This window comes from Microcaecilia unicolor, chromosome 5 (genome assembly GCF_901765095.1).
Source record: "Microcaecilia unicolor chromosome 5, aMicUni1.1, whole genome shotgun sequence".
NCBI classification, from domain to species: domain Eukaryota; kingdom Metazoa; phylum Chordata; class Amphibia; order Gymnophiona; family Siphonopidae; genus Microcaecilia; species Microcaecilia unicolor.
Window position 1 is genome coordinate 27,929,473 of NC_044035.1, and position 24,131 is coordinate 27,953,603.

The following is a 24,131-nucleotide window of genomic DNA, read 5'->3' on the forward strand; positions in this document are numbered from 1 at the left end:
ACAGATAGTCATAGACTTGCTGAAAGATCTTGAACCAAAGAGAAAAGGTGAGAGCCGAGCACTCAAAAATAGATACAATTAATATTCTCAGACACCCTGTTGTCAGAGCATCAAACAGCCAAAAAGTATGATGTGCGTCACCTCGACAAACTGTATTTCATTTTCATTTGTCACATGTAAAAAAACATAAATGGAGTTTCTTCCCGTCTCAAGAGGAGGTGATGGATTGTTACCTTGAATCTGGGTGAAGGAGTCTATGCTGACTTTATTGACTTTCTAGGAAGAGCGATTAATATGACCCATCAGTGACTGCAGGAGTAAACCTGCTCTGATAACGTCTGGACTGTTGGGCAGAGGAAATATGAGTTCTATCTGATGGAAGATGAAGCTTTTCTGTCCTCACAGTAAACGACAGTACACACTGCATATGAAGGGCAAAGTGTGCAGAATTCGATAAGCTGGAAATGAAAGATGAAAGGACAACTTTCTGAAACTTAAAAACAAATCAAAGATATGCCTTTCACTTTGAAAGACAGAAAGCTTGGGGGGGGGGGGGGGGTTCTTGGACGATATGGGTAGTTTTATTTGCAAATTATACAAGTATGAGCCTAATTTATGATGTGGACACATATCCTATATAATAATTCTCACCTCCAACGTTCTGAAGCTGCCTGGCATCCTGGCTTCCACCGTGGTCTGCTAGGTGCTGTAGATCAAAATGACGTCACGAATCCCACTGATTGGCTGCGCCTCGGGTGATGTCACCAGCCGGACGCACAGCAACAAACCGCGACCCAGTCAGCAGCAATCAGTGACCCAGGCAGGGGGAGGAGTAAGTTTCCCTACTCCTCCCCCTGCCTAGGAATCACTCAAGACTGGCTGTAAACATCCCAAAACACCCGCGCACAGTAACCGCCATCAAAAACCGCCGCCGCCCTCCCTCTCCTCTCCAAGTCCGGATTTGGAGAGGATGAAGAGGAAGGAGAGCGCCTGCAGCAACTGTCCAATGTGGAGGAGGCGGGTAAGGGCTCAGGGTTGCAGTCGGGGTCTACTGTCGACTCGGAAGAGGGGGGAGGGACAGAGCAGCAGATCCGACTCCAGCGCAGCTGTCATCCCCGTTCACTCAAAACAAATGAAGCAAACCTATGAGATGCTGCAGGACGTTTAATGCACAGGAGTGGAAGTGAGCAACGCAAGTCTACGGTAAGCAAGGAAGCCCATTGGTTAATCTCTGTTTCCACTCACCTACGCAGCCGTCATTGGTATACACTCAAAACCAAGCAAACCTAAGAGCTGCTGCTTCACATTGGCGTTTTAAAATTGTTGTTCCATCTGAAACAAGTCTAAAGCTGTTTCAACTGGATAGACAGTGTCTTAAAACGTGGAGGACAAAAGGAGGGGGGGAGACAGACAGACCCTGCAACTGGGAGGGAGGGAGGGAGACTGGGAGGGGGGGCCCTGCAACTGGGAGGGAGGGGGGACCCTGCAACTGGGAAAAAGGGAGGAAGGAAGGGAGGGGGAGACCCCCTTGCAACTGGGAGGGAGGGGAGACCCCCCTGCAACTGGGAGACAGACCGGGGGGGGGACAACCCTGGAACTGGGAGGGAGGGGGGACCCTGGCACATACTCTCATTCTCACACACACACTCGCACCCAGTCTCACTCTCTCTCTGTCACACACACACACACACACACACTCGCACATTCACTCTGTCTCACACAGTCACTCTCACACACACTCTCTCTCAAACATACACACTCCAAGGGATACCTTGCTAGCGCCTGTTTCCTTTAAAACAGAAACGGGCCTTTTTTACTAGTAGTTAAATAATACAATTGTCATTTGTATTCTGGCACAATGACCTGAATGCATAGAGTATTAAACATATTTAAATCACCCTAGAGCAGGGGCATAGTCAGATGACTGATTTTGGGTGAGCTTAAGCTCAAGGTGGGTGGGCATGGAATTCATTCCCCCCTCCCCACACATAAACTATTAAATATTGGCGCTGACAGAGATCCCCAAATCCCACTAGCTGAAGACCTCCTTCTCCTCGGGAAGATAGATCTCTTCCAAAAAGCAGCCAGCAGCATTTGCCTCGAGCTGACACTGCCACCAGCAGGCTGTGCATGTGCAAAAAACTGAGCGTGCGTAGAGGGGCTGGTGTCGGTGTCATCTTGAAGGAAGTGCTGCCGGCTGCCGTTTGGAAGAGCACTGGCTGCCCAAAGAGGAGGAAGTCTTCAGCTGGCCGGGCTTAAGGATCCCTGCCAGTCACAACAAGAGTGCCACAATTTTGGGTGACCCTTAGGCTTATTTTTGAAAGAGGACGCCCATCTTTCGACACAAATCGGAAGATGGGCGTCCTTCTCACAGGGTCGCCCAAATCGGCATAATCGAAAGCCGATTTTGGGCGTCCCCAACTGCTTTCCATCGCAAGGATGACCAAAGTTCACGGGGGCATGTCGGAGGCATAGCGAAAGAGGGAATTGGGCATGCCTAACACATGGGCATCCTCGACACATAATGGAAAAAAAGGGCGTCCCTGACGAGCACTTGGACGACTTTACCTGGTCCTGTTTTTCTTACAAGAAAGCCACAAAATGATGCCCGAACTGACCAGATGACCACCGGAGGGTATCGGGGATCACCTCCCCTTACTCCCCCAGTGGTCACTAACCCCCTCCCACCCTCAAAAAACATCTTTAAAAATATGTCGTGCCAGCCTCAAATGTCATACTCAGGTCCATCACAGCAGTATGCAGGTCCCTGGAGCAGTTTTAGTGGGTGTAGTGCACTTCAGGCAAGCGGACCCAGGCCCATCCCCCCCTACCTGTTACACTTGTGGTGGTAACTGTGAGCCCTCCAAAACCCACCACAAACCCACTGTACCCAATCTAGGTGCCCCCTTCACCCGTAAGAGCTTTGGTAGTGGTGTACAGTTGTGGGTAGTGGGTTTTGGGGGTGTTTGGGGGGCTCAGCACACAAGGTAAGGGAGCTATGTTCCTGGGAGCAATTTGTGAAGCAGTGCCCCCTAGGGTGCCCGGTTGGTGTCCTGGCATGTGAGGGGGACCAGTGCACTATGAATGCTGGCTCCTCCCACAACCAAAGGGCCTGCATTTGGTCGTTTCTGAGATGGTCGTCCTTAGTTTCCATTATCGCCGAAAATCAGAAATGACCAAGTCTAGGGATGACCATCTCGAAGGATGACCTAAATGTCAAGATTTGGGCGTCCCCAACCGTATAATCGAAACAAAAGATGGACGTCCATCTTGTTTCGATAATACGGGTTTCCTCGCCCCTCCATTGAGATGTTTTGCGAGGACGTCCTCAGCAAAACTTGGGCGTCCATTTCGATTATGCCCCTCCCTGAGTCCAAGGCTCACCCATGGCTATGCCACTACCCTGGAGATTCCAGTTAAAACTATGCATATGAAACCCAGTTCAGTGTAGATTGCCTAAGTTGGAAAAGAAACATCCAAATCAATGTATTCACAATTTGCAGTGCATTTAAGTAGGGATACACACCTTGGTTCTGTTATAGAATAAGCTTCTACAGTGCGCACTTGGGACACCTAAAAGGAGATGCCCAGTTATCTATATATATAAAAGGCAACCCCAACGTTCTGAAGCCTCCACGGAAGTTGAGGCGCCCGAGATATCCGGTGTGCCCTGGAGTGTCTGCACCGCCCTCGCGTCAAAACGTCATGACGCGTCAAAACGTCATGACGTCGAGGGCGGAGCTATTGACACTCGAGGGCCGAAACGGCCCACAGCGAACAAGGCAAGTAGCTTCGAGGGACGGAGGGAGGGGGCCCCTTGCTAGCGCCCGTTTCATTCCGCTCAGAAACGGGCATTTTTTCCTAGTAGAACATAAGAATAGCCATACTGGGTCAGACCAATGGTCCAAATAGCCCAGTATCCTGCTCCCAACAGTGGCCAATCCAGGTCACAAGTACATGGCAGAAACCCAAATAGTAGCACCATTCCATGCTACCAATCCCAGGGCAAGCAGAAGCTTCCTCTGTTTCCATCTCAATAACAGACTATGGAGTTTTCCTCCAGGAACTTGCCCAAACCTTTTTTTAAAACTCAGATATTCCGACAGCAAGTTCCAGAGCTTAACTATTCTTTGAGTGAAAAAAACTATTTCCTTCTATTTGTTTTAAAAGTTTTTCCACATAATTTCATTGAATGTCCCCTGGTCTTTGTACTTCTTTGAAAGCGTGAAAACTCAGTTCACTTCTACTTGTTCTACACCACTCAGGAATTTATAGACCTCAATCATATCCCCCTCAGCCGTCTCTTTTCCATGCTGAACAGCCCTAATCTTTATAGCCTTTCCTCCTATGGGAAGAGTTCCTTCCCCTTTGGTCGCTCTTCTTTGAATGTTGTTTAATTCTGCTATATCCTTTTTTGAGAATTGCTCCCTATCCACCTAATTCTGTAAAGGCCCATAGTGCTCAAAAAAGCACTATTCTATAAGGCATGCTTAAAATTAGATGTGGTTTATAGAATAATGTTTATGCCTGGGAATTGCATCTAACTTTTGGCATGGCCATTTGCACCAATGGAAATGTGCAAATATATGTGCTTAAATTATTATTCTATAATGTGCATTAATTTTAGGAGCTCCCCCTTCTCGCCTTTACCCTACCCATTTCCATGCCCCTCCTTTTCAGATCATGTGTAAATTTTAGCCATTAGTACCAATAAGTGCTTATTAGAAAGCCAATTATTGGTGCTAATTAGCTCATTCAATTAAATTGTGTGTGCAAATTGCGCACATGCCCAATTTTGTGCGTGCAATGTTTGGTGTGTTGACAAAAAGACTTGTACTTTTATGCAGGCAACGTGTAGGTGTGTTCTAGGGCAGAGTTTGGGTGGACCATGGGCAGAATCTCGATTTATGTGCACAATTTATATATGTGCCCATATGCAAAAACGTATGTCTGCTCCCGAGCAGGCAAAAATTTCAATGGCTTCAATCTAGCTGCAATTTCTGCCAGTTTACCTTTGTATTTTATGTCTGAATCATGTTCATTAAACAAACATAAAGATATAAACCCAATTCAAGATAGTTCAACTTTTAACAACAACAACCAAATATAAGTCATTATTAAACATGTTACCATAAGAACTAGTCCAAAACCTCAAAGTACCCCAAAATGAAAACCCCTCTACATCCCATCCTCTCCCCCCCCCCCTACAAATCAAAAGACCTTTGTATTGTATACAGACATACCAACCAATACTCAGCCCGTGGGAGGCAGGCTGCCTAAGTGCCTTGATCAGCACTGAGCCCAGATATTAAATGGCAGGCTATTTCCGGTGATCGGCTTTGAATATCCATTTTTTTGGACGGTTTAAACCTAACTGGCCAAGTTAGTATTCAGTACTGGCCAGTTAAGTTTATAGCAGTGAAAGATAGGACTGCTCAGTGTGCGGCAGCAGCCAAAAAAGCAAACAGGATGCTAGGAATTATTAGGAAAGGGTTGATGAATAAGACCAAAAATACTATAATGCCTTTGTATCGCTCCATGGTGTGTCCGCACCTTGAGTATTGCATTCAGTTCTGGTTACCGTATCGCAAAATGATATAGCGGAATTAGAAAAGGTTCAAAGAAGAGTGACCAAAATGATAAAGGGGATGGAACTCTACTACTACTACTATTAAACATTTCTATAGCGCTACTAGACTTACGCAGCGCTGTACAAATTAACATGAAAAGACAGTCCCTGCTCAACAGAGCTTACAATCTAAATTGGACAGACGAACAGACAGCTAGGGGTGGGGAAATTGCAGTGGTAGGGATGATAAGTGAGGGTGTTGAGTAAGAGAGTCATGGTTAGGAGTGGAAAGCAGTAGCAAAGAGGTGGGCTTTAAGCCTAGACTTGAAGACAGCCAGAGACTGAGCCTGATGTACCGGCTCAGGGAGTCTATTCCAGGCATAGGGAGCAGCGAGATAGAAGGAACGGAGCCGGGAGTTAGCAGTGGGGGAGAAGGGGGACGACAGGAGACATTTACCCAGCGAACGGAGTTCACGGGGAGGAGTGTATGAGGAAAGACTAAACATGTTAGGGCCCTTCAGCTTGGAAAAGAGACAGATGAGAGGAGATATGATTGAGGACTACAAAATCCTGAGTGCTGTAGAAAGAGTAGAAGTAAATTGATTTTTTTTTACTCATTCTAAAAGTACAAAGACTAGGGGACACTCAAGGAAGTTACATGGAAATACTTTTAAAACAAATAGGAGGACACATTTTTCACTCAACGAATACTTAAGCTCTGTAACTCTTTGCCGGATGATTTGGTAGCGGCGGTTAGCTTATCTGGGTTTAAAAAAGGTTTGGACAAATTCCTGGAGGAAAATTCTATAGTCTTCTATTGAGACAGAGATGGGAAGCAGCTGATTACCCTGGGATTTGTAGTATGGAATGTTGCTACTCTATTGAGATTCTACATGGAATCTTGCCACTCTTTAGGATTCTAGAATCTTGCTATTCTTTGGGGTTCTACATGGAATGTTGCCACGATTTGGGTTTCTGCCAGTTACTTGTGACCTGGCTTGGCCACTGTTTGGAAAACATTATACTGGGCTAGATGGACTATTGGTCTGACCCAATATGGCTACTCTTATGTTCTTATGTTCTTATGCTATTTAGGTGGTCCTATTTGGCCGCTTAAGTTAGCTAGCAATGTGCTGAATTTTGGCTGCTAAAGTTAGCCGATTGTTCGCGGTAGCCCGTGGTCATCTGGTCATTCAGGGCACTTTTTTGTGGCTTGTTTGTTAATAAAACAGGTGTAGACCAAAACATCCAGCTTATAGCCCTGGATATTTTTTTTTGTTCCATTATGGCAGAAAAACATCCAAGTGTTAGGAATGCCCAGATCCCGCCCCTAACACGCCCATGACACACCCCCTTGTGGTTTGAATGCATTTGTGACAGACTTCATTGAAAAATGTCTAAAAATTGGTTTTGAAGACACCAAGTTGGGCGTTTTTGTGAGAAAAACGTTCAAATGCAGATTTATTCCACTTTTTGGTCGTTTTTCTCTTCTGAAAATGAGCCTCCTAGGCACCTACATTTTCTTTATAAATATGTTTACAATGGGCACTTTTTTTGAAATTTGCACATAAGCTCCTTATTTCTCTACCTCTAGAGCTGCTATGTGAACCTGGAACTCAGACGGGACAGGAGCAATCGGGAGGTCTCTCCTTCTATCCACTAGACACTACAGTCCACCAGTAGGACTTGAGTGATGTCAGTGGGTTGGGAGACTTTTTTTTTTTAATTTGGCTCAAAATATTTCAGTTGTAGCTCAAGGTGAGTTACATTCAGGTACAGTAAATATTTTCCCTGTCCCTGGAGAGCTTATCATCTAAGGGGCCCTTTTACTAAAGAGCATTAAGCCATAACCCGTGATTAGCATGTGGAAAAAAGCTTACTGCAAAATATATTAAAGCGTTTTCCAGTAATTTGCCAGTTTGCATTTGCAAATTGAGTGCTATTTATTCTTTTTCAAAATATTTTTGGAAGGAGGTGACGTAACCAGACGAGGGCGGGCCCAGGAGGGAGGAGGGACGTCGGAGACTGCAGAGGAGACGATCAGCTGTTCTTCCCTGTACAGCGCCCTCACACAGAGGTGAGAGGCGCTGCACGGCCCGGTAACAAGAAGGGGGGCACCGGTGGAGGGGGGAATGGCGGCGACTTCAGGGAGGGCGGTGGGGGCGGGGCACGGGGCAGAGAATAGCGGGAGGCGGAACTGGGAAGAAAGAGAAGAGAGGGAGGGGTGAGCCGGGGCAGCTTAAACTTTGGATTTTTGGCAAGCGGGGAGCAGCATGGAGCAGCGGTGACTTTGGGCGATGGGGGGGGGGCAAGGACGCTCATAAAGGATGCTCCTGATGAGCGCCTTTGCCCCATCCCGATACTTTTTTTCCCCCTCTTTTTTTAAAATGCAGGGGGAGCGGGGAGCAGCAGGGACCTCGGGCGTCAAACTCCTGATGCCCGTTTTTTCCCCCTCCCTCCCGATTTTTTTTTCATTACATTTTGGCAGCTGGGCAGCTCTAACAAGAGGTACAGACCTCCATTAGATTTCCTGCATTTTTCCTGCGTTAAGGCAATTGGACAATGTTAGTGCATCTTGTTACAATGGGGTTGGTATACGAATTGCTCATCTGCATTCCGTTTTCGTTAGCTGCTACCTACGCCAGAAAAAGGCCTTTAATGCATGTCACGGTTTAAAACTTGTTCGTTAAAGGGTTGTTAAAGTTTAGTGCATCTGGGCCTTAGTGTAGGTGTTGAGGTGTTAACAGGAGGTGGGGTGGGAGGACATCATTGATTGTCAGAGGTATTGGATGGAAGGAATGACGGTGGGGGGCGGGTCAACATTGACTGATGAGAAAGGTGCCAAGTGGGGCATCATGAGTGTGTGTGTGTGTGTGGGGGGGGGGGGGGGGTGTCAGAATTGACTGTTGTAGAAAGTGTCAGATAGGGCAACATGGAGGTCAGCTTGGACAGTTGAGGATGGTGTTGGGGGTTCAGGGAACATGTGAATGCACCTACCTCGCGTCAGGTGGCTTCATTTACCACCACTTTAGATGTGGAAGTAACAGCACACACGTAAGTCCTATATACTAACTGGTCTGTACAGTACACGCCCACTCTCTCCTCACTTCCTGCTCCATAAACAGGGCAACTTCTATAAACACAAGCCCAATAGTATAGAAGGTAAAATAGGTGACATTAGAAGAAAGCCTGTTTTATTAGGACACTGGCACACAACAAAAATAGTAAGTATTGTGTGAATTATGAATGTGAGAGGGGGATCTCAGTAAGTAGGACTGTACGATAGTTCACAGAGCCTGCTATTATATGCCAAGGCTAGAGCTCCGGCTTATATATCCATCATCAATCCTCCCCTAATGTGCAAAACTGATCAAAATATGTGTAGAGCAACACTCAATAGTGTATATTTAGTAAAAGTCAATGTTCAAAAGATTATTGTTAGTCCGCTTAACACTGTAAACAGGGCATGCAGTTAGCATACAAATTAAAATGCACTGTCTTGCTAACATGGGCACAGCTACTGCTTTTGTACGCTAACCCCAGATGCTATAAAGGTTGCCCAAATTTCGGCTTCCAAATTTAGACAGGATCCTGAGTTGTGTGTGCAACTACATGAGTTAACGAGCAATTAACAGTCAATAATTGTCAGCTAATAATCCATTGTTGGTGTTACTTGGCGCTAATTGGGAGTCAGATGTACAACTGCTTTATGCGCAATTCTATGAAGAACTGTGCCTAAATGTTCTCATGAGCGACACAAAAGGAGGTGTGGCCATGGGAGGGATATGGGCAGGATAGGGCATTCCAGAAAGTTACATACAGTGTTACTGAATTTGGGGGCTGCACCCCCAATTGGAATGCCAAGATTTACACCAAGTTTCAATTGTTCTCAGTCCTCACACCCAAAAATGGACATGGGGATCCTCACTATGGGGTCATTTTGCTAAGTTGTGCTAATAATTAGTGTGCACTAGGGGCGTAGCCAGACTTCGGTGGGAGAGGGGTCCAAAGCCCGAGGTGAGGGGGCACATTTTATCCCCCCTCCGGCGCCGCCGACTCCCCCCGCCATTGCCGACACCCCCCCACACACACCATTGCCGACACCCCCCCCCCCCCGCCACCACTACCACCAACAACAACTTTGCCCCCCCTGCCAATGACCCCCTCGACCCCCCCTCCTGGCACCAACCCTCCACCGCAGTCGTCGTCACCTACCTTTGCTGGCGGGGGACCCCAACCCCCGCCAGCCGAGGTCCTCTTCTTCCTTCGTTCTGTTTCTGAGTCTGATGTCCTGCACATACAATGTGCAGGACGTCAGACTCAGAAACAGAACGAAGGAAGAAGAGGACCTCGGCTGGAGGGGGTTGGGGTCCCCCGTCAGCAAAGGTAAGCGACGGTGGGTTGGCGGTGGGAAGGGAGTCAAGAGGGTCGTCAGCAGGGGGGGTCCAGGGCCAAATCTATGGGGGCCCAGGCCCCTGTGGCCCCACATAGCTACGCCCCTGGTCTGCGCTGCCCATTATTCCCCTGGATCCTATATAGCGTGTCTGGAGATCCACGCTGAAATCCAGCTATATTCTATAATACATCACGCCTAACTTAATTGCCTTAATAAGCTAATTAGTGTTGATAACAGCACTTAACAAGCAATAATGAGCACTAATTGACAATAATTAGAATTTACACGAGCAACTCGCTAAGCATATTCTATAACACAATGTGCCTAGCTTCTAATAACGTGCAGGCAAAAGGGGTATGGTTATGGGGGGGGTGGGCATTTAATGTACATTCCAAAATTTATGCTCATAGTTATAGAATATGGCCCAGTGTGTGTAAATCTACATGCTGGGATTTACGCCACATTTTTGTTGGTGTAAATGGAGGCGTGTAGGTTTAGGCGCTGGTATATCACCTAAGCATATTCTATATTCCATGCCTAAATCTAGGCACCACTTATAGAATATGCTTATTCTGCAATGTTTTTCACGCAGATTTCCAGGTGCCATATATATAGAATCTCCCTCTATGTCCCTATGGCCATCTTATCATTTAGCGCACTCTAACTCATTAGCGCATGCTAAATCTATTAGTGCGTCTTAGTAAAAGAACCCCTAAGTGTTATTCAATAAAGAGCGCTCAGCCTGGAGTGCTCTTTATAGAATAGCGCCGAGCATGGATTTTTCCTGGTGTCTATTTTTCGGTGCCATTTACTGAATTACATAAGAGCATAAGTACATAAGTAATGCCACACTGGGAAAAGACCAAGGGTCCATCGAGCCCAGCATCCTGTCCATGACAGCAGCCAATCCAGGCCAAGGGCACCTGGCAAGCTTCCCAAACGTACAAACATTCTATACATGTTATTCCTCGAATTGTGGATTTTTCTCAAGTCCATTTAGTAGTGGTTTATGGACTTGTCCTTTAGGAAACCGTCTAACCCTTTTTTAAACTCTGCCAAGTTAACTGCCTTCACCACATTCTCCGGCAACGAATTCCAGAGTTTAATTATGCGTTGGGTGAAGAAACTTTTTCTCCGATTTGTTTTAAATTTACTACACTGTAGTTTCATCGCATGCCCCGTAGTCCTAGTATTTTTGGAAAGCGTGAACAGACTCTTCACATCCACCTGTTCCATTCCACTCTATCATGTCTCCCCTCAGCCGTCTCTTCTCCAAGCTGAAAAGCCCCAGCCTCCTTAGTCTTTCTTCATAGGGAAGTCGTCCCATCCCCGCTATCATTTTAGTCGCCCTTTGCTGTACCTTTTCCAATTCTGCTATATCTTTCTTGAGATGTGGCGACCAGAATTGAACACAATACTCAAGGTGTGGTCGCACCGTGGAGCGATACAACGGCATTATAACATCCTTACACCTGTTTTCATCCTCATAACATCCTAACATACAACGGCATTATAACATAGAAGAGTAGCCATACTGGGTCAGACCAATGGTCCACCTAGCCAGCATGCTTAGCTCACTTTAGTAAAGAGGTCCCTTTTACTGCTTTGCAATAGATTTGGGTCTCTTTCTATTTGTGTTCCTTTTGTTGACATGTACAGCATGAGACTCATCAAGTCAGCCACAGGAAACCAGGGTGTAATGGACTGGAACTTCATTAGTTTGATTAGCAGAAAAATAAATGACAAACTTTTAATGAAAACATTCATAACCTCTGAATGTAGCAGTAAACAGAATGTATTTATTTCATTCCATTTTAGCAAATGTTGCTCACAAGAATCTTAGAGTGATGTACATAAAAACATTTGGTGTAAACCATGTCGCAAATCCGTTCAGCGCAAAATAATCCAGCCGTATAAACAGCAGGATTTTTTAATTGCTCATCTTCAGCAACCGTCTAGAAGCCCCTAGAGCAGAGGTGTCAAACTGGAATCCTGGAGGGCTGAGAAGCAGTTTGGCTTTCAGGATATCCTTAATGAATATTCATGAAGTATAGCTGCATGTAACTGAGGCAGTGCATGAAAATATAACTCATGCAGAAATGGCATTGTTGCTCACCTGTAGCTAGGTGTTCTCTGTAGACAACAGGATAGATGGGGCAAACAGTCCCTCCCATCTCCCTGACAGTTGTGTTAATTCTTCAGCTACAGAACTACCACTGCTTTTGACTCCTAACCACTACTCACTTGCCCTGTCCTTTTATCCTCACCTCTTTATTCCCTTACTCTTAATTGTTCTGTCTGTTTACCTGTCTTATCTAGATTGTAAGCTCTTTGAGCAGGGACTGTCTTTTTGCGTACGGTGTACAGCGCTGTGTATGCCTTGTAGCGCTATAGAAATGATAAGTAGTAGTAGTACCCTTCTCTGTACCCTTCTCCACCACCGCCAACTCCAGGCTCCGCTCATTCTGCCTCGCCTCACCCTATGCTTGGAACAACCTTCCTGAGCCCTTACGCCAAGCCCTCTCCCTGCCCATCTTCAAGTCTTTGTTTAAAACCCACCTCTTCAATGCTGCATTCGGCACCTAACTCTTACCGTTCAGTAAATCCAGACTGCCCCAATTTGACCGCCCCTATCGGACTGACCGTTCACTTGTCTCTTAGATTGTAAGCTCTTTGAGCAGGGACCGTCCCTCTATGTTTAAATTGTACAGCGCTGCGTAACCCTTGTAGCGCTTTAGAAATGTTAAGTAGTAGTAGTAGTAGAACTAACTGAGGAGCTGAGGAAATCATTGTGTACAGGAAGGACTGCATGTACTCAGAATCTGACACTAACTTTCTTGATGATGTGTGATGGCTTCACCTACTTATACCTCATCAACACTGCTGTCTATGGAAAACAGCAGTTATAGGTGAGCACCAATGCTGCAGTTACTCATATGCATTGTAAATACTTTGAGGTATGGCGATAAAATTCCTGATTGTTTATCACCACTATATAGTACTACATAAAAACAATGTAGACATGGTAGGTATTTTAATTCTATTAACATGTTGTTGTACAGCTGTGTTAAAAAATTGGGGGGGGGGGGGCATTTCTAGAGGATAAAATATTTTTACTGCTGTAATTGTCTATTTCTCATGTTTCATTTATTCTTACTGCACACCACATTGAGTGAATTCCTTCAAAAAGGCAGTAAATAAATCCTAATAAATAAATAAGAATTATTAGCTGGAAAAGTTAGTAGAATGCAACTACCTGCTGCTGAGAGTTTTGAGTCAAGAGTGATCTACTCATTGCAGTCTATTCCAAGTGAAATGGTTTGGCTACTGTTGAAGACTGATGCTTAATGGACATCTGGTCCTAACCAATATTGTATGTGTTACATAGAGATCTAGGGAGTTGGGTGTTCATGCGGCAGCCTCACTAATTTTGGTATGTGTGCAGTTAGCATGGGTACATTTAGCACCTCCTCAAGATGACGCATCAAAAGAGCAATACTATAAAGGGTGCACACTCTGAACTGACATGGCAACATCAAAATGTGTGTGTGTATTCTTTAACTGGTGTGTAGACAGGTGCACCTTTTACAGAATACGTGCGTACGCTGTTACGGTGTCCAGTGATTGGAGCATATTTGCATGCATACAATTGAGGTGTTAATGTTGCTGGCATGGGGGTACAACAAAAATTCTATAACAGTGAGGCTACCAAATTGCAGGGCATCAAGACTACTAGTACTCATTTCTACAGCACTGCTAGATGTACACGTGGAGGGGCATAATCGAACGGGGGCGCCCATCTCTAAGGGTGCCCATCTCTAAGGATGACCCCGTAAAGGGGTGTCCCCGACCGTATTATCGAAACAAGATGGGCGGCCATCTTTCGTTTCAATAATACGGTCGGGGACGGCCAATTCTCAACATTTGAGTCGACCGAAGAGATGGCCGGCATTGGTTTTCGACGATAATGGAAACTAAGGACGTTCATCTCAAAACCGGCCAAATCTAAGCCATTTGCTCATGGGAGGAGCCAGCATTTGTAGTGCACTGGTACCCCTCACATGCCAGGACACCAACCGGGCACCCTAGGGGGCACTGCAGTGGACTTCATTAATTGCTCTCAGGTACATAACTCCCTTCCCTTGGGTGCTGAGCCCCCCAAACCCCCCCCCCAAACCCCCCCCCCCAAAACCCACTCCCCACAACTGTACACCACTACCATAGCCCTTATGGGTGAAGGGGGGCACCTACATGTGGGTACAGTAGGTTTGGGTTGGGTTTTGCAGGGTTCACATTTACCACCACAAGTATAACAAGTGAGGGGGGGGTGGGCCTGGGTCTGCCTACCTGAAGTGCACTGCACCCAGTAAAACTGCTCCAGGGACCTGCATACTACTGTCATGGAGCTGGGTATGACATTTGAGGCTGGCATAGAGGCTGGAAAAAAGTGTTTTTTAATTTTTTATTTTTAGGATGGGAAGGGGTTGGTGACCACTGGGGGAATACGGGGAGGTCATCCCTGATTCCCTCTGGTGGTCATCTGGTCAGTTCGGACACCTTTTTGGTTTGGTCCTGAAAATAAATGGACCAAGTCGGACAAATGCTCGTCAGGGCCACCCTTCTTTTTTCCATTATCGGCTGAGAGCACCCATGTGTTAACCACACCCCAGTCCCACCTTCGCTATGCCTCCAATACACCCCCTTAAACTTTGGCTGCTCCTGTGACGGACTGCAGTTGAAGGCGACCAAAATTGGCTTTCGGTTATGCCGATTTGGCTGCACCTGAGAGAAGAGCGCCAATCTCCCGATTTGTGTCGGAAGATGGGCGTCCTTCTCTTTCAAAAATGAGCAGGATAGTCCCCTATATTCTGTATAGCGTGCCTAAAGATCCGTTCTGAAATCCAAGCAGATTCTATAACAATGCGTGTAGCTTAACAAGCTTCACAAGCTAATGAGAACTGATAACAGCACTTAACATGCAATAATTTATTTATTTATTGATTGATTGATTGCATTTATATCCCACATTTTGCCGCCTAATGGTAGTTTCAATGTGGCTTACATACAACAGGGCATACAATTACAGTGCTTCAGTGTGATTGAAGAGTATCGTTACAACAAGGCAGACGATTACAGTGATTGACCACTAATTGACACTAATTAAAATTTACGCGCACAACTCGCTAAGCATATTCTGTAATGAAGTACGCCAAACTTCAAACGTTTGCAGGCCAAAAAGGGGTGTGGTTATGGGTGGGAAAATGGGTATTTCGTGTGTGTTATGAAATTTACACCTGTAGTTATAGAATGTAGCCCAGTGCATGTAAATCTACACCCTGGGATTTATGCCTTGTTTTTGTTGGTGTAAATGGATGTGTGTGGTTCTAGGTGCTGCGATATCAACCTAGCATACTCTGTATACCGTGCCTAAATCATGGCACCACTTATAGAATATGCTTAGTTGGCACTGATTTCTGTGCTGATTTTTTAAGCATCATATATATAGCATCTCCCCCTTTATGCAGGTACTTTCTCTGTCCCTAGAGGCTCACAATCTAAGTTTTTGTACCTGGGGCAATGAAGGGTTGAGTGACTTGCCCAAGATCACAAGGATCTACAATAGGAATCAAGCCCATGTTACTTGGATCAAAGTCTGCTGTGAAAACCATTATGTTAGTCTTCTCTGTCTTGGCCATCCTCCATCATCCTCTTGGCCAGGGAACACGGATTGTTCCCTGTGCCAGGCAGGAGGAGGTATCATATACATCATCTTTATGTACATGATATTCTGTACATGTGTGGGCCTGTTTTCCCATAAAGAATATCTCTGAGCTCTTCCCTGGCTTTGGGGCAGCTTGATATTTATTTATAGAATTGCCACCTATAAGTAGCAAGATTCCAGAATCCTCAAGAGTTACAAGATTCCAGAATCCTCAAGAGTAACAAGATTCCAGAATTCTCAAGAGTAGCAAGATTCCGGAATCCCAAAGAGTAGCAAGATTCTGGAACCCCAAAATCCTACATAGTCTAAAGGTGCAGTAAAGAACTTTTCAGTGCAGTATATGTAGGGGACTTGATGGGCATTTAAGCCTTTGCGCTTATCATGCATTACTATCTGCTGTGGAAGCCATTCAAGGGCAACAACTTGCCACACTTTAGTAACAGTTTCCCTATGAGTTTAGCATTCAGTCAGGTTATACCAACTCATTTTTGAAATGTTTCTTCTCTACAGATTATGCTGCTGACAGACCCAGAGATCGAGAGCAGTTTACTGATCAGCTCGGATGAAGGGGCCACCTATCAAAAGTACCGGCTGAACTTTTACATACAGAGTCTGCTCTTTCATTCCAAGCAGGAAGACTGGATTCTCGCTTACAGTCTTGACCAAAAGGTAAGCCACGCTTAGCAGCTTTCTCGGCAAGCAACAGAATGACCTCTGCTTTTCTGCAGAGCTGATTTTCTTACTCTATTTCCTAATCATAATTACGATTGTGACATTTTAAAAAGGCAGAGTTAAGTCAGGGGTGCTGAATTTACAGATAAATGTACATCTCCCATCATTTTGGTTTTAAGGAGGTGAAAATAGGGGGAGGAGAAGGTTCTAGGGTAGAAATCTTACTTACAAACATACATACACATAAACATACATGCATGCTTTATCCTGTGCATACTTAGGTGAATTTTCTAAGTGGCAATACATATGTATTTCTGCTTTGAATGTTACTTCAGGTAAATTATAGAGACCCATGTATACCTTCTCTTTGACGTGCACAAGTCTCTGTGCCTCAGACAATATGCACTCTCATACTGCATCTTCAGGTGTTTCACAACAGAACCAACAAACTAGGTTATAACATGTTTTGTCATTTCTGCACTCCAGTGCCGTAGCCACAGGTGGGCCTGGATGGGTCAGGACCTACCCACTTAGGTCTCAAGCCCACCCAACAGTAACACACTTTCAGCAGCAGCTGGTGGGGATTCCAAGCTCCACCAGCTGAAGTCATTCCTCTGATGGTAACCAGTGGCGTTCCTAGGCTGGCTGACACCCGGGGCAGATGGCCGATGCCCCCCCCCCCCCGGGTGCAGCGCGACCCCCCCCTGGTGAAATTACACCCCCCCCCCCCCGGGTGCATTTTTACCTGCTGAGGGGGTGCCGCGCGCCTGTTGGCTCCGAGTCCACTCGTTCCTTGGCTGCAGCCAGAAAATGTTTGTTTTGTGTTGTTTCCAGATTTTTCTTGTATCATCATGGGAACAATGGGGTTGATAGTCAAAGCAATTTAACTGGCCAGTTACATCACCTCAGGGCTGCCAAGAGGGGGAAGGGTGGCAAAATTCCCAGGCATAGCCTCCAAGGGGGGGCCTGGGCCTGGCGCCGGCAAGCTTCTTCCTGCCTGCCTGCTTCTGGGTCTGTCCTCTCCTGCTCCTATGTCCCGCCCAGGACTTGGATGATTTCGTTACAGTGATATTGTATTAATGCAATCATCCGGGTCCCAAATCTCGATATGGACAGGTGCAGGAGAGGACAGACTATGGGAGCAAGCAGGCAGGCAGGCAGAGGCTTGCTGGTGCCGGGCTTGGGATCCCACCCTTGGAGGCAGAGACAGAAAGGTAGGGGTGGATGGGCAGGAGACAGCGGCAGCACAAGTGGGGAGGCGTGGTGCGTGGAGGTCCAGTTCTTCCCTGCACCCGGCTGTATGTCTTGGCAGCCCTTCATCACCTTTTCCAGGTCTAACTGCTCATTTTCAGTGGCATTTAACCAGTTGGTGCCACAGAAAATAAACAGAGTCTCCAGGAGCATCTGTGAACCATGGAGGGGAGTTTGCTACCATCAGGCTTGTGACTGATAAGAGATTCTTGCGGAATCACAAGGCCTTTCATTGTCATGACCGTGAATTCTGCTGGACAGAAGTACACAGTTTGTGATTGGTCCGTATACATCACCTGATCCAGAGGGATGCCCGTGCTGGACAAGAGAGAGAGAAAGAAAGAAGGAAGGAAGGAGAGAAGCAAAGATTTGATAGTGAATGGATCTCTCTCTGAGAGGACAGACTAATTTGACACAAACATCTGTGAACTGAACTCTGTGCTGAGCACTGCACGAAAAATTTCAGAAGCGGCTCTGTGGCTTTCTATGAACTGAGTAACCAGCTGTACAGAGTAAGGACCTTGAACTATTCCTGATCTATCAGAGCTCGCAGGAAATCTGCTAGAGCCTAGAAAAGAAGCTGATACAATACCCCCTTGGACTCTGAACATATGGTACCTCAAGGGTGAGATTCAGGATTTTTCTTCTTATAGCTCAGGGTGTAGTTAGTCTTGGTTTTGCCTGTGAAGGACTGGTTTGTCCCAGGATCTGTGGTAATTAGCCTAATTTTGCTGCTAAGTGGTAATCTTCTCTCTGGATATATTATGGTGGTGTAATTACTCATAAGTGTGTGTATATCAGTATTTTGGTAGTGTACATGGTTTTGTAACTTGCTTTGCATTTTGCCATATTGTTATTGTTATATCTATAATAAATAATATAGTTCCATTTTGGCATTATTCCTTTCATTGTTGTACAGCCTGACAAGAACCTGAGGGCCACATTTAGGTACTGATCATCCCCTTGTGCCAAACCAGTCCAGAGTAATTGCTGCAGTTACCTTACAAAGTGCCTTTACACATCACATGGCTGGTTAATTGCAGATATCAGCACTTAACCGGCCAAGTTAACCGCATTAGTAGGAATGCATAAAAGACAGGCCTGTTTTTATGTGGTAACCCATAACTGGTTAAGTGCAGAATATCACTCTTAACCAGTTATGCGTTACCTGGCTTCAGAAACCTGGAAATTCAATGCTGCCTGATATTTGGCTAATTGCTGCCAGCAGCCTGCCACCCACTCCAAAAGCTACCCCTCCTGCAACTGCCCCATTGCTGGACAGATCTTGGAGAGGATGTGTGGGGGGTCAGGTCCACTGGACCATCAGGATTTCTTTTGCAGGAGGGGTGTGGGCTGGGGGTTGGGGTCCAACGGAGCACCATGGAATTGTTACTTGGGCTTCAGAGGGGGGCAACAATTTTTGTATTCCTGGACCAGCAGGGATGATTTAGTTGGAAGGAGCAGGAGATCACTAAACCAACAGGGATTTTTTTTGAGTTGTGCGGGGGGGGGGGGGGGGCTTGAGAGGGGGGATCTGCTGGACTCCAGTGGACGCCACTCTCAAGCCCCCCCCCCCCACCCCTGTGGAACTCAAAAAACTCTCTGGCAAGCTGTCAAAGCTCCAAGTTGCAAACAGCGACCGATGCTCAAAAGGGGATCCGTGCATCTCATTTGTATGAGATCCCCTTTGTGCATCGGTCACTGTTGCGACGTGGTAAATTTTCCAATGGCACCTGCACTTAACGTGTTCCACTGTGCATTGGGCCCTAAGTCCTTACTTAGACAACTAAATCCTTTTGAAAACAGTCTTCTTAATATATTGCATTTAACTCAGGGCTTTGAGGCACAGAAGTGACAGCAGCTTCTTATGCATGCATTTATTCACGTCACTTGGAAAGGAGGAAACAATTCCCATCCAAAATTAGGAAATGAATCATCATTTAGAAGAGAAAACAAATCACGCTTCACAACTTGAGGAACAAATAGAGAGTGCTCTCCTAGTTCTGAATAGGAATAAGTATTTCCTTTCCAAAAGAGTTAAACGTAAAATTAGCTGTTGTCTCACCAGGCTCACCAGTACACCTCCCTGGCATGGGCTAGAGGTCCCAGGAAGAGCAATTTACTTCTATGTGATTAGCCTCCTAATTCTATAAACGTCAAAATTGTACGTTCGCCCATTTTTCACATGCAATTTAATTGAATTAACAAGCCAATTAGTGCTAATAATTGGCATTTTAAAAAGCAGTTGTTGGCACTAATTAGACTTAATTGGCACTTACGCGTGGCCCAAAAAAAGGGTCACAAAAATGGAATTGTAATGGGCATTTGGGAGAAGATCGGGGTCATGGCTTTCAATTACACACCTAATTATAGACACGAGCATTCCCACCACGTTTTCAGTGATGATAACGGCAGCACCTAAATTAGGCACTATTCTGTAAACCGCGCCTAACTTTAAGCACGATTTATAGAATAGCTCTTTTTTTCGGTGACAATTTGTTTGGGCACCATATATAGAATTCACCCCTATATCATTTTGATTTGCAAATACTAACTTTGTTAAGCAATTTTTGTATCCCTGGGCCAAATAATCGGCTGTAATGATTCCCTGGGCAACCTGGAAAGTATAGCTGTTCATTTTTGGTGTTAAGTAAATAGAGAAATGATTGCTATCTTTAGGCAATTGAGCAGGCTGGAAGATTTTCATTTATTTGTAAAGGTTTAGACATTGTAGCTGAATGTTGTGATGTTAAGTCTGCTTTTATCACCTGCAGCTGTGAAAATGAGACTAGCACCTTCTCCGCCCTGCTTGAGAATTTAAATTAAAAAAAAAAAAAGCTCAGGAGAACAAGTATTTTTGAAATATCTTTTCTATCATTGCATCTTGTTTTTGCTGTGCAGGAGACCCGGGGAGGGGGGGGGGGGGGGGGCACATCTTCATTGAGGCAACACTGGTTTTGCTGAGGTTACCCTGCTGGGGTTCTGGGTCCTAGGTCAGGACCAGCTTAACTGACAGACTGCTGACTTCCTGGATCCACGCTTTCTACAAGTCACGACCACTTTCACAATCTAAAAGTTCAGTCTAGGATGTATTCTGAACCAATAATTTACTTAAGGTTGAAGTAGTAAAAGGGAAAATCAAAAATTCAAATGATAAGCAAGGGTTTCAAAATTAGTTCAGATATATGCATTTCTTCTGGAGATCTCCTTTGCTATTGAGGCTTGGAGATGGGAGAGGTTCCGTGGGACTGGAGAACGGAGGATGTGGTCCCTCTTCACAAAAGTGGTGATAGGGAAAAAGCTGGAAACTACAGGCCGGTAAGCCTCACTTCGGCTATTGGAAAAGTAATGGAAGCGATGCTGAAGGAAAGGATAGTGAATTTCCTGGAAGCCAATAAGTTGGAAGATCCGAGACAACATGGTTTTACCAAAGGGAAATCGTGCCAAACGAATCTCATTGAATTCTTTGACTAGGAGACCGGAGAATTGAATCAGGGATGTGCTATAGACGTAATCTACTTAGATTTCAGCAAAGATTTTGACATAGTTCCCCACAGGAGGCTCTTAAATAAACTGGACAGGCTGAAGATAGGACCTGACGTGGTGAACATCCAAAATGTGGATGTTTCTTTGAGAAGAACATCCATGCCTTTGCTATGCCTCTGACACTTTGTTTATTTATTTGGATTTTGGATCACAAGCAGCAGCAGTGAGACTTGAACCAGACACCTATGAATTGCAAGACCAGTGCTCGCTCTAACCACTAGGCCACTCCGCCACTCCACTCCCTTGAAATTTGGCCATCCCTGGGGGGGGGGGGGGGGGGGGGGGGGTAGTATGCAGATCTTTTGGGGGGGGGTATGTGTGTGTCAGTGGAGGCATAATGAAGGCGTGGACGTCCTTCTTTCAAACATTTTGGACATCCTCAAGTGCCCCCCACAGTGATGGCCAAATGTCAAGGGAGTGGAGTGGAGTAGAGTGGAATAGTGGCCTAGTGATTAGAGCACTGTTCTTGCAATCTAGAGGCAGCTGGTTCAAATCCCACTGCTGCTACTTGTGATCCAAAATTCAAATAAATAAACAAAGAGGGTGTTGGAGGCATCCTTCTAACAGAAACATCCACATTTTGGATGTCCTCAATTGCCGTTCCCCTCCTTAGGAAGGAAATCGTGTGCAAATGAGCTAAGAGCAAGCAGCTCATTTGCATGCAATTTCCTTCATGTATGCCTGTTCCTTTCCAGATCGGTAAGGGAAGGGCTTTTTCCATTCAGTTAGTGGGACCAGTGCACTGCGAATGCTGGCTCCTCCCACAACCAAACAATTTGGTCGTTTCTGAGATGGGTGTCCTCACTTTCCATTATCGTCGAAAACCGGGGACGACCATCTCTAAGGTCGACCTAAATTTCATGATTTGGGTGTCCCCAACCGTATTATTGAAACGAAAGATGGACGTCCATCTTGTTTCAATAATACAGGTTGCCCCGCTCCTTTACAGGGCCGTCCTTAGAGATGGGCGCCCATCCCGTTCGATTATCCCCCTCCACGTTACTATGTTTTATTTAAACTCATTTTTAAATTTGTTTTTTGTTATGTTTTCTACAAAAAATATTGTATCATTCTATGCTAATTTGGAAATAAGGTACACATACAGTGGGGGAAATAAGTATTTGATCCCTTGCTGATTTTGTAAGTTTGCCCACTGACAAAGACATGAGCAGCCCATAATTGAAGGGTAGGTTATTGGTAACAGTGAGAGATAGCACATCACAAATTAAATCCGGAAAATCACATTGTGGAAAGTATATGAATTTATTTGCATTCTGCAGAGGGAAATAAGTATTTGATCCCCCACCAACCAGTAAGAGATCTAGCCCCTACAGACCAGGTAGATGCTCCAAATCAACTCGTTACCTGCATGACAGACAGCTGTCGGCAATGGTCACCTGTATGAAAGACACCTGTCCACAGACTCAGTGAATCAGTCAGACTCTAACCTCTACAAAATGGCCAAGAGCAAGGAGCTGTCTAAGGATGTCAGGGACAAGATCATACACCTGCACAAGGCTGGAATGGGCTACAAAACCATCAGTAAGACGCTGGGCGAGAAGGAGACAACTGTTGGTGCCATAGTAAGAAAATGGAAGAAGTACAAAATGACTGTCAATCGACAAAGATCTGGGGCTCCACGCAAAATCTCACCTCGTGGGGTATCCTTGATCATGAGGAAGGTTAGAAATCAGCCTACAACTACAAGGGGGGAACTTGTCAATGATCTCAAGGCAGCTGGGACCACTGTCACCACGAAAACCATTGGTAACACATTACGACATAACGGATTGCAATCCTGCAGTGCCCGCAAGGTCCCCCTGCTCCGGAAGGCACATGTGACGGCCCGTCTGAAGTTTGCCAGTGAACACCTGGATGATGCCGAGAGTGATTGGGAGAAGGTGCTGTGGTCAGATGAAACAAAAATTGAGCTCTTTGGCATGAACTCAACTCGCCGTGTTTGGAGGAAGAGAAATGCTGCCTATGACCCAAAGAACACCGTCCCCACTGTCAAGCATGGAGGTGGAAATGTTATGTTTTGGGGGTGTTTCTCTGCTAAGGGCACAGGACTACTTCACCGCATCAATGGGAGAATGGATGGGGCCATGTACCGTACAATTCTGAGTGACAACCTCCTTCCCTCCGCCAGGGCCTTAAAAATGGGTCGTGGCTGGGTCTTCCAGCACGACAATGACCCAAAACATACAGCCAAGGCAACAAAGGAGTGGCTCAGGAAGAAGCACATTAGGGTCATGGAGTGGCCTAGCCAGTCACCAGACCTTAATCCCATTGAAAACTTATGGAGGGAGCTGAAGCTGCGAGTTGCCAAGCGACAGCCCAGAACTCTTAATGATTTAGAGATGATCTGCAAAGAGGAGTGGACCAAAATTCCTCCTGACATGTGTGCAAACCTCATCATCAACTACAGAAGACGTCTGACCGCTGTGCTTGCCAACAAGGGTTTTGCCACCAAGTATTAGGTCTTGTTTGCCAGAGGGATTAAATACTTATTTCCCTCTGCAGAATGCAAATAAATTCATATACTTTCCACAATGTGATTTTCCGGATTTAATTTGTGATGTGCTATCTCTCACTGTTACCAATAACCTACCCTTCAATTATGGGCTGCTCATGTCCTTGTCAGTGGGCAAACTTACAAAATCAGCAAGGGATCAAATACTTATTTCCCCCACTGTATCTTAATCAACTGGACCAACTGCTGACATGGGCCGTGTTTCATGGTCTGCTTCAGGGGATTATCCTTACATGAACTAGTGCGCACTGTTAGTCTCCTTCTGTCTGACTAAACAGCATAAAATGTATTGTACTGTTTTGGGACTTGCCAAGTACTTTTAGCCTGGATTGGCCACTGTTGGAAACAAGATATTGGGTCTGATGGACCTTCAGTCTGTCCCAGTATGGCAACACTTATGTTTTTATGTTCTTAAGCGGCTTGTAAGCTGCCGGCTGATGTA

General features: G+C 45.7%; 1 protein-coding gene across 1 annotated transcript in view; it reads left to right on the forward strand.

Annotated features, from left to right (window-relative positions):
* The window catches only part of SORCS1 (sortilin related VPS10 domain containing receptor 1), a 588,550-nt gene that overhangs the window by 209,866 nt on the left and 354,553 nt on the right, over positions 1-24,131 (forward strand). The window contains exon 4 of the mRNA XM_030204718.1: positions 16,198-16,356. Coding sequence (XP_030060578.1) covers positions 16,198-16,356 — 159 coding nt within the window. The remainder of the gene's footprint in view (positions 1-16,197; positions 16,357-24,131) is intronic.